The sequence below is a fragment of the Scyliorhinus canicula genome, chromosome 8 (assembly GCF_902713615.1).
Source record: "Scyliorhinus canicula chromosome 8, sScyCan1.1, whole genome shotgun sequence".
Lineage (NCBI taxonomy): Eukaryota > Metazoa > Chordata > Chondrichthyes > Carcharhiniformes > Scyliorhinidae > Scyliorhinus > Scyliorhinus canicula.
The window spans coordinates 168280107-168294621 of record NC_052153.1 but is presented as its reverse complement, the minus strand read 5'-3'; the positions used below and the strand labels follow the sequence as shown (position 1 = coordinate 168294621).

The 14515-nt window shown below is 48.7% G+C and overlaps 1 protein-coding gene across 10 annotated transcripts in view; it reads left to right on the top strand.

Annotated features, from left to right (window-relative positions):
* The first annotated feature begins 216 nt into the window (after window positions 1–216).
* LOC119970680 (cadherin-related family member 2-like) overlaps window positions 217–14515 on the top strand; it is a 257761-nt gene continuing 243462 nt past the window's right edge. For 5 of the 10 annotated variants that reach the window (XM_038805693.1, XM_038805688.1, XM_038805686.1 and 2 more), the window contains exons 1-2: window positions 218–523; window positions 878–1035. In XM_038805693.1, coding sequence (XP_038661621.1) covers window positions 972–1035 — 64 coding nt within the window. In that variant the 5' untranslated portion in view covers window positions 218–523; window positions 878–971. Of the gene's footprint in view, window positions 524–877; window positions 1036–14515 lie in introns of all 10 variants that reach the window. The other 5 variants (XM_038805691.1, XM_038805689.1, XM_038805687.1 and 2 more) reach the window with 5 other exon arrangements.

The following is a 14515-nucleotide window of genomic DNA, read 5'->3' as shown; positions in this document are numbered from 1 at the left end:
GTGAGGCATAATTTTTTTTAATTAGGGCTTCTTAATTTGTTAGACTTGGACATATGTCTCCCAGTAGTGACGGTAGGTTTTGTGTGAATGATTTGCATTTGTGTTTTGCATGGCCGACTGCCCTCGTGTTGTCTGTCTCTTGACGAAAATCAGTTCTGATGTGCTGGAGTTCCCAATTGGTTTCAACCTAGTTTTAATGGGTGCTAAGAGCTTCTGTTACCATGGTGATTCTGAGTTGAGGTAGCTGCCAGAAGTTACCTCAGACTGCCTCCACTGCCATCACATTATTGTTACGGCTTGGCTGACTTATACAATAAGCGCTGCAGAATATTCCCAGGGAAGCAAACTGAGCCAGGAGGACATGAACGGGAAGTTTTGAGAGTGAAAATTTGAAGAAGTTTAACGCAAGGGCAGAAATATTTCCCAGGTATTTTCTGATGTGCAAAGGAAAATTAACGAGGGACTGAGAAATGCAGCAGGAATTTGGATGCTGATCACTTCTAATTGAGTCTGAAACCTAAAGGTAAGATTTTAACATCAATAATGATTTAAATCAGAGAAAACACGAGTTGACAAAGCTGATGTCAATGAATGGACCATGAACCCCATGCAAACATTTTCCAATCGATGTACTTGAAGTGTCAAAACAGTTTAATCCGTAACTGGGTCTGGAACCACAAGTTTCTTTTTCCTTTAGTTGAATTAATTGCAGTGAATTGCGTTTACGAATAATGCATCAATGGGCTTGGCTTCACGGAAAATAATATCTGCATCCCTCAGAATTCTGATTGTGTTTGAAGATTTTGTAGATCATTTAGAAGCTGAATTGAAAACGGGGAAAACAAAACTTACCGCCTTCTCATATCATATTCGGCAGGTATATTTGGCATGGATATTGAACCATATACCTGCTGCACTTGACAAGCTTTATAAAGCAGACAATGCTTTACATTTTCTGAAGGAGCTTTGGAATGGTGACTGAGCAAATGAAAATTCTTCAATGTTTATGTGGAATCTGCATCATTCTTGTTGCAGGTAAGTGATTTTAAACTTCATGCAATTAGCTGATTAAGCCATCAATCACATCGTGATTCATAGTGGTATTCCATGTAGAAGTGGTTATATTTGGGTGTAGATATGCCTTTGATGTATTGACAAATATTTTGAGGGTCAAAGGCCAGATTTCCCTCTTTTCACCTGAGGGGACTTCCAGTTGCTGCCCTGATAGCAAAACACCCCGACTCCATTTTTCCGCGCAGGACCTCTTCCTCAAAGTCATTCTCCTAAAAGGATTTCAGCCACAAAACCTGAGTCTGCCACCACTGAGGATGGAAAGCTGGCCGTTGTTACAACAAGAAAGGAGGAAATTTACTCACTCGTGGGCCCATTCCCTTCAGAATGGACCATCATTAGGCCTTCCATCTCTGTGCCTGGCACTGCCACCAATCCTGTCCTATTGGCCCCTGGAGACGGTGGTGCCAGCGGGTGGAAACATTATCCCGGTAGGTGGCCAGATGCTCCCTTCCCCTGACATCACAGCAGTGAGGCAGTGGCAGGTTGTCTGACAGACAGCCCTCAATGCCAGATCAGAGGGAGAAAAATCCAGGTTGGGGAGGAGCTGCGGGGGTAGGCCTCCTCTGCTGATTTCCCCAATGACACCATCAGAGTCAAACGAGGAAAATTGGTTTATTGTTGACAAATGTACACTGGCCGGAATTCTCTGGCAGTTGGGATTCTCTTTTCCCGCTGGAAGCGCACCCCATCCCATGGGTTTCCCGGTGGCGTGGGCTGGCAGCACGGTGGCACTGTGAAATGGGCAGCACGGTGGCGCAGTGGTTAGCACAGTTGCCTCACGGCGCTGAGGTCTCAGGTATGATCCCGGCTCTGGGTCACTGTCTGTGTGGAGTTTGCACATTCTCCCTGTGTTTGCATGGGTTTCGCCCCCACAACCCAAAAAATATGCAGGCGAGGTGGATTGGCCATGCTAAATTGCCCCTTAATTGGAAAAAAAATAATGAATCGGGTACTCTAAATTTTTTTTTTAAAGGTTTCCCCGTGAGTAACCAAGCGTGGGACTCTTATTTTTTTTTAAATATTTTAAGGCATTTGAAAATTTTTAAACCAGTAACATAAACAATGACATCAACATGGTAAAATAAACATTCCCCCCCCCCCCCCCCCCCCAGCCCAATCTTCACGCACCGCAATCATACAACAACAATCCGCTCCGCCCTTTGGAATACTGCATCTGCTGACATTTTAATTTTCCCCAAGAAAGTCGACGAGCGGCTGCCACCTCCGAGAGAACCCTAGCGTAGACCCTCTTAAGGCAAACTTTATTTTCTCGAGACTGAGAAACCCAGCCATGTCACTAACCCAGGTCTCTACACTCGGGGGCTTCGAGTCCATCTACATTAACAAGATCCGTCTCCAGGGAGGCAAAGGCCAAGATGTCGGCCTCTTTCGCCCTGAACTCCCGGATCTTCCGACACTCCAAAGATCGCTACCTCCGGACTCGGCACCACCCGTGTTTTTAGCACCGTGGACATTGCCTTAGCAAAACCCTGCCAAAACCCTCTAAGCTTCGGGCATGCCCAAAACATGTGGACATGATTTGCTGGGCTTCCCGCGCACCTCTCACACCTATCCTCAACCCCAAAGAACTTACTCATCCTAGCCGCTGTCATGTGTGCCCGGTGGACGACCTTAAATTGTATCAGGCTAAGCCTGGCACATAATGAGGAGGTGTTAACCCTGCTTACGGAATCCGCTCATAGCCCCGCCTCTATCTCTCCTCCTAGCTCGTCCTCCCACTTGCCCTTAATGAAAAATGAAAATCGCTTATTGTCATGAGTAGGGTTCAATGAAGTTACTGTGAAAAGCCCCTAGTCTCCACATTCCGGCGCCTGTCCGGGGAGGCTGGTACGGGAATCGAACCGTGCTGCTGGCCTGCTTGGTCTGCTTTAAAAGCCAGCGATTTAGCCCAGTGAGCTAAACCAGCCCCTAAGCTCCTCCACTGGGGTTTCCTCCACCTCAAAAAGCTCCTGGTTAATATCCAATACCTTCCCCTCTCCCACCCAGGTACTGAAAACCACTCGATCCTGTATTCCCCGTGGCGGCAGCAGCGGAAAGGCTGGCACCTGTTTTCTCAGGAAGTCTCGCACCTGCAAATACCTAAAACCATTCCCTGCTGGCAATTCAAATTTATCCTCCAAAGCTTTCAAGCTGGGAAAGCTCCCGTCTATAAATAGATCCCCCATCCTTCCAATTCCTGCCCTCGGCCACCACCGGAACCCACCATCTAGCCGACCCAGAACAAACCTGTGGTTATTATAAATCGGGATCCAAATCGATGCTCCCTCCATTCTCTTATATCTCCTCCATTGCCCCCAGATCCTCAGAGCCGGATTACCACCCGACTTGTGGAGTATCAGGCCGGCGAGAACGGCAGAGGTGCCAATACCAGTGCTCCCAAACTGGTGTCTTTACATGACGCCGCCTCCATTGTAGCCACCGAAGTTGGCCATTCCCTAAATACAAAATGGAGGAACGCAAAGCTTGCAGGTTAAAATGGACAATGTTTGCAGCACAAGCAGGCTGCACCAAGCCAATGTGTATTCTGTCTGCTAAGAGAGCAGACAGCACCAAAACGAACATTCCGCACACTAATGAGGCAATCTCCGGGATAGTTAACATAGTAATGGAACGATCCCAGGGACAATGGACACAAATGGGGAAGTGATTGCAACAGTGTATGGGAAACCAGACACGGCACCAGCGGGGTTCGAAAACAAAGCACCTGAAGGCCCGCCCAGTAGCCAAGGAACAGCCTCAGTATTGGGGGATTCAAACATATCGATTGGGAAGAGACCCAATCGATTCCCAGCAGGAAAAGGGTCCGCCCAAAAGGGCGCAAAGCCCTGGGACCTATAAAAGACAGGTCCCACACATAGTTCGTTCTTCTTAACCAGCCCTCCCCTCTGGACCAGCATCTCAACCAGCTTTTGCCAAAGAAGACCTTGAACGAGAGAGAGGAGAGGTTTGGGACAGCAGCCGCCAGCAAGTAAGTGTCTCACAACGATCGCTACCAGAGATAGACACCCCTGACCCCTTTTAACCCGTACCAACCTGAAGTCTGCAGACCAGAGCAGAGCAAGAGGCGTTGTCCCCTGATCCGGCAGTTCCCTTTGAGATAAGTATTGGTTTATTTAGTGGTAGGAATAGTTTAATCATCTTAGCGTGTGCATGGGTAGTATTATAATTGTATTATAATAAACTCAGTTGTTTGAACTTACTAATTGGTGTATGGTTTTATTGCTTTGAACTTGACCTTGAAACTTGTGGCGTCATCTTAACGATGCCTGGCGACTCCAGAGCTAAGTAACGAAACAGAGCCAAATTGAGTGTTAAGCACACTCAACCAGAACGAGCAACACCATCCGCTCCCATGCCGACCCCTCCCCCGCTACCCACTTCCTAATCATGGGTGGGACTCTCATTTTACCTTCTAGTAGGAATTGGTAGTCCGGTTCGCGGGAGTGATCAAAAATACGACTTTATTATTGTTAATTACTCATTGTTATACAATTGAATAAGAACTTAATAAAAACTGAGAAACTAAATCTCAAACAATACATAAAAAGGTCAAGAACATGGCAAACAGCATAAGCACACAAAAGCAATTACTTAACACAAACAAACAGATAGATGATTCATGAATTCAGGAACAAAGACCTCGACCACAAGGTCCTACTTTTAATGGAATTCTTATCTCTGGTTTAATCCCTCATTGGCATCTAATTCCAGGTGATACCTCCTGGTTTGTTCAAAACTAGCTTGGCATCTGTGTGCACAGTCTTCGGAAAAATACTGGGTATATTCAGGGCAGCACGGTAGCATGGTGGTTAGCATAAATGCTTCACAACTCCAGGGTCCCAGGTTCGATTCCCGGCTGGGTCACTGTCTGTGCGGAGTCTGCACGTCCTCCCTGTGTGTGCGTGGGTTTCCTCCGGGTGCTCCGGTTTCCTCCCACAGTCCAAAGATGTGCGGGTTAGGTGGATTGGCCATACTAAATTCCCCGTAGTGTCCTAAAAAGTAATGTTGGGGGGGGGGGGGGTTGTTGTGTTACGGGTGGATACGTGGGTTTGAGTAGGGTGATCATTGCTCGGCACAACATCGAGGGCCGAAGGGCCTGTTCTGTGCTGTACTGTTCTATCTATCTATCTATCTATCATATTTCTCAAACTTTGCTAAGTTTTACAGCTTGGCAGAGACCTTACTAGAACTGATTAGTTGGTTAAACCGAGAACAATACATTCTTAGTGCTGAATACACTGGAATACAATGGTTAATTCATTATATGAGACAATGACTGAGTCCCCACAGTCAAGACACTTCTAATATTTTGCCTGTTAGCTACATGCATTCATCTGGCACCTATATGAATAAAACTATACTCTATCACCAAGCCATTAAAAACAGGAATTTTCCAATTTCCATCTCTGGACTATGCTATTGATTGATCATTGGAAGGCCATTGGCACTTTGATTTCCTTGTTTTGGGAAGAGAAAAACATTGTGTGCCCGCTCCTGATAGCTATTCAGTGAGAATGGTGAAAGCACATGTGGTTGGATATGAACTGAGGACAGGTTCGGGCTCAGCGGTGTTAGTCTCGTAATGAAAAAAACAGCTGCAGTGAGGTCAGAGGTCAGCGAGGCCAGGAGCAGGCCAAGACTGGAGAGCTGGGAGATAGGCCTCAGCAATTCTACAACGTGGAGTGAACACACCCGTGTAATATCACAGTGTTTGGTCGATGAGTATTTCTCTCTTCTTTCTTTTCAAGCTTGCTTTGAAATTAAAGGCTAGGTTGAAAAGGTTACTGAACACTAAACATCAGTAGTAAAATTACAAACAAATTAAAATCTGATTAAATAAAATAGGGATGGGCGGCTCAGTAGCGCATGGTTAGCACTGCTGCCTCATGACGCTGAGGACCCAGGATCGATCCCAGCCCGGATCACTGTCTATTTGAGTTCACATATTCTCTCTGTGTCTTTGTGGATCTTACACCCACAACCCAAAGATGTGCAGGGTAGGTGGATTGGACAAGCTAAATTGCCCCTTAATTGGGAAAACAAAAGAATTGGGCACTTAAATTTTTTTAAAATAATGATGGAGGGCCAGGCAATGTGTTGTAGCTGCAGCATGTGGGAGTTGGTGGACCCCATTGTGGTTTATAGTGACCACATCTGTAGCAAATGTTGGTCTCTTGAGGAACTTTGCCACAGAGTTGATGAGCTGGAGTCTGAGCTTCAGGCATTGCGACACATCAGGGAGGGGGAGAGTTACCTCAGTGCTGTGTTTCAGGAGGCAGTCGCTCCCCCTGCTTTGACTACCTTGAATTTGTTCAGTGGTCAGGGGCAAGGGTGTGTGACTACAACTGAGGCAGGTAGAGGGATCCAAGAGGTAGCACTGCAGGAGCCTCAGGCCCCGCCATTGTCCAACAGGTTTGAGATTCTTGCTCCCTGTGTGGACGAGAGCAGGAACTGCAGGGAGGATGATCAAACCGACCATAGCACTGTGGTACAGTGAGACATTCAAGTGTGGGGAGAAATGAGAAATGTAGTCTTAGTCAAGGATAGTATAGTGTATAGTTAGTTGAATAGACACTGTTCTCGGTAGCCAGGGTTGAGAGTCCCGCTGGCTGTGTTGCCTGCCCCAAGCCAGGGTTCGGGATAGCTGCTCCAGGCTAGAAAGCGGGAGGGGGAGGATCCCATTGTTGTGGTCCACGTAGGTACCAATGACATAGATAGAATGAGGATAGAGGTTCTGCATAGAGAGTTTGAGGAGTGAGGCACAAAATTAAACAAGAGAGATGTCTGTAGGTGTATAAATCACCTGGACCGGATGGAGTACGGCCCAGGGTAAAGGAGATAGCTGAGGAGATTGTGGAGGCATTGGTGATGATCTTTCAGGAATCACTGAAGACAGGGAGGGTCGTAGTAAATGGCTAATGTGAGACCGCTGTTTAAGAATGGAGGGAGGCAGACAACTGGACCTATAGGCCGGTTAGCCTGACTTCGGTCACGAGTAAGATTTTAGAGTCCATTATCAAAGATGAGATTGCAGAGTACTTGGAAGTGCATGATAAAATAGGACTGAGTCGGCGGAGACACAGTGGAGGAGGTCGCAGGCGGAGGCACAGTGGAGGAGGTCGCAGGGCGTGGTATATGAGTATGGGGAGAAGGCGAGCAGGATGTTGGCGCATTAGCTCCGCAGGCGAGATGCGGCTAGGGAAATTGGTGGAGTGATGGATAGGGGTGGGAATGTAGTGCAGAAGGAGACAGAAGTAAATGGGGTCTTTAGGGACTTCTACGAGGAACTGTACCGGTCAGAACCTCCGATGGGGAGAGGGGGGATGGAGAGCTTCATGAACAGGCTACGGTTCCCAAGGGTTCAAGAGGAGCTGGTAGAGGGGCTGGGGGCGCCGATAGAGTTGGAGGAGCTAGTCAGGGGGATTGGACAAATGCAGTCAGGTAAGGCGCCGGGGCCGGATGGGTTCCCAGTGGAATTTTATAAAAAGAATGCGGATCTGGTGGGCCCCCTGTTGGTGCGAGCCTTCAATGAGGCATGGGAGGGGGGGGGCTTTGCCCCCGACGATGTCGCTAGCACTGATATCTCTGATCCTGAAGCGGGATAAGGACCCCTTGCAGTGTGGATCATACAGGCCTATCTCGCTCCTCAATGTTGACGCTAAGTTGCTGGCGAAGATCCTGGCCACCAGGATAGAGGACTGTGTGCCAGGGGTGATACACGAGGATCAGACAGGATTTGTCAAGGGACGGCAGCTCAACACAAATGTGCAGAGATTGCTAAATGTTATTATGATGCCGGCAGTGGAGGGGGAGGCGGAGATAGTGGTGGCGCTGGATGCGGAGAAAGCGTTTGATAGAGTTGAGTCGGGGTACCTGTGGGAGGTGCTGGAGCGGTTCTGTTTCGGGGTGGGATTCATCAAATGGGTGAGGCTGCTCTACGCGGCTCCGATGGCAAGTATAGTTACCAATGGAAGGAGATCGGAGTACTTTAGGCTCGACCGTGGGACCAGGCAGGGGTGCCCCCTGTCCCCCTTGCTCTTTGCACTGGCGATTGAACCTTTGGCTATGGCGTTGAGGGAGTCAGGGAGATGGAGGGGTCTGGTGCGGGGTGGGGAGGAACATCGTGTATCGCTGTATGCGGACGACCTGCTGTTGTATGTGGCGGATCCAGAAGGGGGAATGCCGGGGGTGATGGAGCTGTTAGCGGAATTTGGGGGCTTCTCGGGCTATAAGTTAAATTTAGGCAAGAGTGAGGTATTTGTAGTACACCCGGGTGATCAGGAGGAGGGAATTGGGAGACTCCCATTTAAGAGGGCAGTGAAGAGTTTCAGATACCTGGGGGTGCAGGTGGCCAGGAGTTGGGGGACTCTCCATAAGCTTAATTTTACCAGGCTGGTGGAGCAGATGGAGGAGGAATTTAAAAGGTGGGACATGGTGCCGCTATCGTTGGCGGGTAGAGTGCAGTCCGTCAAAATGACAGTTCTCCCGAGGTTCTTGTTCCTTTTTCAGTGTTTGCCCATCTTTATCCCTAGGGCCTTTTTTAGAAGGGTCATGAGCTTTGTTTGGGCGCATGGGACCCCGAGGGTGAAGAGGGTCTTCTTGGAGCGGGGTAGAGATGGGGGGGGGGGGGGGGGGGGGGGGGCTGGCGTTACCCAATCTCTCGGGGTATTATTGGGCGGCCAATGTGTCGATGGTGCGCAAGTGGGTAATGGAGGGGGAGGGGGCAGCATGGAAACGGATGGAGAGGGCGTCCTGTGGAGATACAAGCCTGGGGGCTCTGGTAACGGTGCCGTGGCCGCTCCCTCCTACGAGGTATACCACGAGTCCGGTGGTGGCGGCTACCCTCAAGATTTGGGGGCAGTGGAGGCGACATAGGGGAGAAGTGGGGGGCTCGATGGAGTCTCCGTTAAGGGGGAACCATAGGTTCGTCCCGGGGAACATTGATGGGGGATTTCAGGGTTGGCACAGAGCGGGCATCAGACAGCTGAGGGACCTGTTTATGGATGGGAGGTTTGCGAGCCTGGGGGAGTTGGAGGAGAAATTTGGACTCCCCCGGGGAACATATTGAGGTTATTGAGAGGAGTTATAGGGAGGTAGTCACACCTCAGGTAAAAGAAGAAAGTAGATGGGTTACCGTCAGGGGAGGGAGAGGGAACCGGCAGGCAGTGTAGGGATCCCCTGTGGTCGTTCCCCTCTATAACAAGTATACCGTTTTGGATACTGTTGCGGGGGACGACTTACCAGGGGTAAGCAATAGGGCGCAGGTCTCTGGCACAGAGTCTGTCCCTGTTGCTCAGACGGGAAGGGAGAAGAGGAACAGAGCACTTGTCATTGGGGACTCCATAGTTAGAGGAACAGACAGGAGGTTCTGTGGGAACGAAAGAGACTCACGGTTGGTATGTTGCCTCCCAGGTGCCAGGGTTCGTGATGTCTCTGATCGTGTTTTTGGGATCCTTAAGGGGGAGGGGGAGCAGCCCCAAGTCGTGGTCCACATAGGTACCAACGACATAGGTAGGAAGAGAGATGGGGATTTGAGACAGAAATTCAGGGAGCTAGGGTGGAAGCTGAGAGCTAGAACAAACAGAGTTGTTATCTCTGGGTTGTTACCCGTGCCACGTGCTAGCGAAGTGAGAAATAAGGAGAGAGAGGAGTTGAACACGTGGCTACAGGGATGGTGCAGGAGGGAGGGTTTTGGTTTCCTGGATAATTGGGGCTCATTCTGGGGTAGGTGGGACCTCTACAAACAGGATGGTCTTCACCTGAACCAGAGGGGTACCAATATCCTGGGGGGGAGATTTGCTAGTGCTCTTCGGGGGGGGTTAAAACTAATTCAGCAGGGGGATGGGAACCTAAATTGTAGTCCCAGTGTACAGGATGTTGAGAGTAGTGAGGTCAGGGATAGGGTTAAAGTTCGAAAGAGGGCACCGGCAAGCAGGACGCTGGTTTGAAGTGTGTCTACTTCAACGCCAGGAGCATCCGGAATAAGGTGGGTGAGCTTGCAGCATGGGTTGGTACCTGGGATCTCGATGTTGTGGCGATTTCGGAGACATGGGTAGAGCAGGGACAGGAATGGTTGTTGCAGGTTCCAGGATTTAGATGTTTCTGTAAGAACAGAGAAGATGGTAAAAGAGGGGGGGGTGTGGCATTGTTAATCAAGGAAAGTATTACGGCGGTAGAAAGGACGCTTGAGGACTCGTCTACTGAGGCAGTATGGGCCGAGGTTAGGAACAGTAGAGGAGAGGTCACCCTGTTGGGAGTTGTCTATAGACCTCCGAATAGTCCCAGAGATGTCGAGGAAAGGATTGCAAAGATGATTCTTGACAGGAGCGAGAGTAACAGGGTAGTTGTTATGGGGGACTTTAACTTTCCAAATATTGACTGGAAATACTATAGTTCGAGTACTATAGATGGGTCAGTTTTTGTGCAGTGTGTGCAGGAGGGTTTTCTGACACAGTATGTAGACAGACCAACAAGGGGCGAGGCCACATTGGATTTGGTACTGGGTAATGAACCCGGCCAGGTGTTAGATTTAGATGTAGGTGAGCACTTTGGTGATAGTGATCACAACTCGGTTATGTTTACTTTAGCAATGGGCAGGGATAGGTATATACCGCAAGGCAAGAATTATAGCTGGGGGAAAGGCAATTATGATGCTATTCAGCAAGATTTAGGAGGTATAGGATGGGGAAGGAAACTGCAGGGGATGGGTACAATCGAAATGTGGAGCTTTTTCAAGGAACAGCTACTGCGTGTCCTTGATAAGTATGTACCTGTCAGGCAGGGAGGAAGTTGTCGAGCAAGGGAGCCGTGGTTTACTAAGGAAGTTGAAGCACTTGTCAAGAGGAAGAAGAAGGCTTATGTTAGGATGAGACATGAAGGCTCAGTTAGGGCACTTGAGAGTTACAAGTTAGCCAGGAAGGACCTAAAGGGAGAGTTAAGAAGAGCGAGGAGAGGACACGAAAAGTCGTTGGCGGATAGGATCAAGGAAAACCCTAAGGCTTTCTATAGGTATATCAGGAACAAAAGAATGACTCGAGTAAGATTAGGGCCAATCAAGGATAGTAGTGGAAAGTTGTGTGTGGAATCAGAGGAGATAGGGGAAGCATTAAATGGATATTTTTCGTCAGTGTTTACACGGGAGAAAGACAATGTTGTCGAGGAGAACACTCAGGTTCAGTCGACCAGGCTAGATGGAATTGAGGTTCAAAAGGAGGAGGTGTTAGCAATTTTAGAAAATATCAAAATAGATAAGTCCCCTGGGCCAGATGGGATTTATCCTAGGATTCTCTGGGAAGCCAGGGAGGAGATTGCAGAGCCTTTGTCCTTGATATTTATGTCGTCTTTGTCAACAGGAATAGTGCCGGAAGACTGGAGGATAGCAAATGTTGTCCCCTTGTTCAAGAAGGGGAGTAGAAACAACCCTGGTAATTATAGACCTGTGAGCCTTACTTCGGTTGTGGGTAAAATGTTGGAAAAGGTTATAAGAGATAGGGTTTATAATCATCTTGAAAAGAACAAGTTGATTAGCGATACTCAACACGGTTTTGTGAAGGGTAGGTCATGTCTCACAAACCTTATTGAGTTTTTTGAGAAGGTGACCAAACAGGTGGATCAGGGTAAAGCTGTTGATGTGGTGTATATGGATTTCAGTAAGGCGTTTGATAAGGTTCCCCACGGTAGGCTATTGCAGAAAATAAGGAAGTATGGAATTGAAGGTGATTTAGCGGTTTGGATCAGTAATTGGCTAGCTGAAAGAAGACAGAGGGTGGTGGTTGATGGCAAATGTTCATCCTGGAGTTCAGTTACTAGTGGTGTACCGCAAGGATCTGTTTTGGGGCCACTGCTGTTTGTCATTTTTATAAATGACCTGGAAGAGGGTGTAGAAGGATGGGTTAGTAAATTTGCAGATGGCACGAAGGTCGGTGGAGTTGTGGATAGTGCTGAAGGATGTTATAGGATACAGAGGGACATAGATAAGCTGCAGAGCTGGGCTGAGAGGTGGCAGATGGAGTTTAATGCGGAAAAGTGTGAGGTGGTTCACTTTGGAAGGAGTAACAGGAATGCAGAGTACTGGGCTAATGGCAAGATTCTTGGTAGTGTAGATGAACAGAGAGATCTCGGCATCCAGGTACATAAATCCTTGAAAGTTGCCACCCAGGTTAATAGGGCTGTTAAGAAGGCATATGGTGTGCTAGCCTTTATAAGCAGGGGGATTGAGTTTCGGAACCACAGGGTCATGCTGCAGCTGTACATAACTCTGGTGCGGCCACACCTGGAGTACTGCGTGCAGTTCTGGTCACCACATTATAGGAAGGATGTGGAAGCTTTGGAAAGGGTTCAGAGGAGATTTACTAGGATGTTGCCTGGTATGGAGGGAAGGTCTTACGAGGAAAGGCTCAGGGAATTGAGGTTGTTTTCGTTAGGAGAAGGCTGAGAGGTGACTTAATAGAGACATATAAGATAGTCAGAGGGTTAGATAGGGTGGACAGTGAGAGTCTTTTTCCTCGGATGGTGATGACCAACACGAGGGGACATAGCTTTAAATTGAGGGGTGAGAGATATAGGACAGATGTCAGAGGCAGTTTCTTTACTCAGAGAGTAGTAGGGGTGTGGAACGCCCTGCCTGCAACAGTAGTAGACTCGCCAACTTTAAGGGCATTTAAGTGGTCACTGGATAGACATATGGATGAAAATGGAATAGTGTAGGTCAGATAGGCTTCAGATGGTTTCACAGGTCGGCGCAACATCGAGGGCCGAAGGGCCCGTACTGCGCTGTAGTGTTCTATATTCAGGTATCTGCAGGTAAAGACATTTGCTAGGCGGCAGGTGGAGGGATTCCCTTCGCTTCCCGCGAGGGGGGTGAGCGACAGGGTGCTTTTGGGGGTCTGGGTCGGAGAGGGGAAGATATCTGATATCTACAAGGTTATGCAGGAGGCGGAGGAGGCATCAGTAGAGGAGCTGAAAGCTAAGTGGGAGGGGGAACTGGGGGAACAGATCGAAGACGGGACATGGGCTGATGCCCTGGAGAGGGTTAATTCTTCCTCCTCGTGTGCGCGGCTTAGCCTCATCCAATTCAAGGTGCTGCACCGGGCCCACATGACTGGGACGAGGATGAGTAGGTTCTTTGGGGGTGAAGACCGGTGTGTCAGGTGCTCGGGGAGTCCAGCGAACCATGCCCATATGTTCTGGGCATGCCCGGCACTGGAGGAGTTCTGGAAGGGGGTGGCGAGGACGGTGTCGAGGGTGGTGGGATCCAGGGTCAAGCCAGGATGGGGACTCGCGATTTTTGGGGTTGGGGTGGAGCCGGGAGTGCAGGAGGCGAAAGAGGCCGGTGTGCTGGCCTTTGCGTCCCTAGTAGCCCGGCGAAGGATCTTGCTACAATGGAAGGATGCGAGGCCCCCAAGCGTGGAGACCTGGATCAATGACATGGCGGGTTTCATTAAGCTAGAGAAGGTCAAATTCACCCTGAGAGGGTCGGTACAAGGGTTCTTTAGGCGGTGGCAACCTTTTCTCGACTTTCTGGCTCAACAATAGGGTACGGGGACAGCAGCAGCAGCAACCCGGGGGGGAGGGGGGGAAGGGGGAGGGAAAAGGTGGGGGGTGGCGGACGATGACTATGTTTGTTTATTTAATTTAAATTTATTTTTAAGTTCTTTTGTTGTTCATTGGGGTTGGGGGAGTGGGGGATGTGATACATGCGTCGATACGGTCTGGGGGTGTTACAGTTATTATGGGTTACTTTGTTGCATTTCATTGTTTGTTGTTATGTTTTATATTTTCTGTAAAAAATTCCAATAAAAATTATATTTAAAAAAAAATAGGACTGAGTCAGCACGGCTTTGTCAAAGGGAGGTCATGTCTGACAAATCTGTTAGAGTTCTTCGAGGAGGTAACAAAAATGTTTGACAAAGGAGAACCAGTAGAAGTGATCTATTTAGATTTCCAGAAGCCCTTTGACAAATGCCATATCGGAGGCTGTTAAATATGTTAAGAGCCCATAGTGTTAAGGGTAAGATACTAGCATGGGTAGAGGATTGGCTGACTGGCAGGAGGCAGAGAGTGGGGATAAAGGGGTCTTTTTCAGGATGGCAGCCGGTGACTAGTGGTGTGCCTCAGGGTTCGGTGCTGGGACCACAACTTTTCGCAATATACATTAATGATCTGGAAGAAGGAACTGAAGACACTGTTGCTAAATTTACAGATGATACAAAGAACTGTAGAAGGGGAGGTAGTACTGAAGAAACAGGGGGGCTTGGACAGGCTAGGAGAGTGGAAAAAGAAGAGGCAGATGAAATACAATGTGGGAAAGTGTGAGGTTATGCATCTTGGTAGGAAGAATGGTGGCATAGACTATTTTCTAAATGGGAAAAGGCTTTGGTAATCAGAAGCACAAAGGGACTTAGGAGTCCAAGTTCAGGAT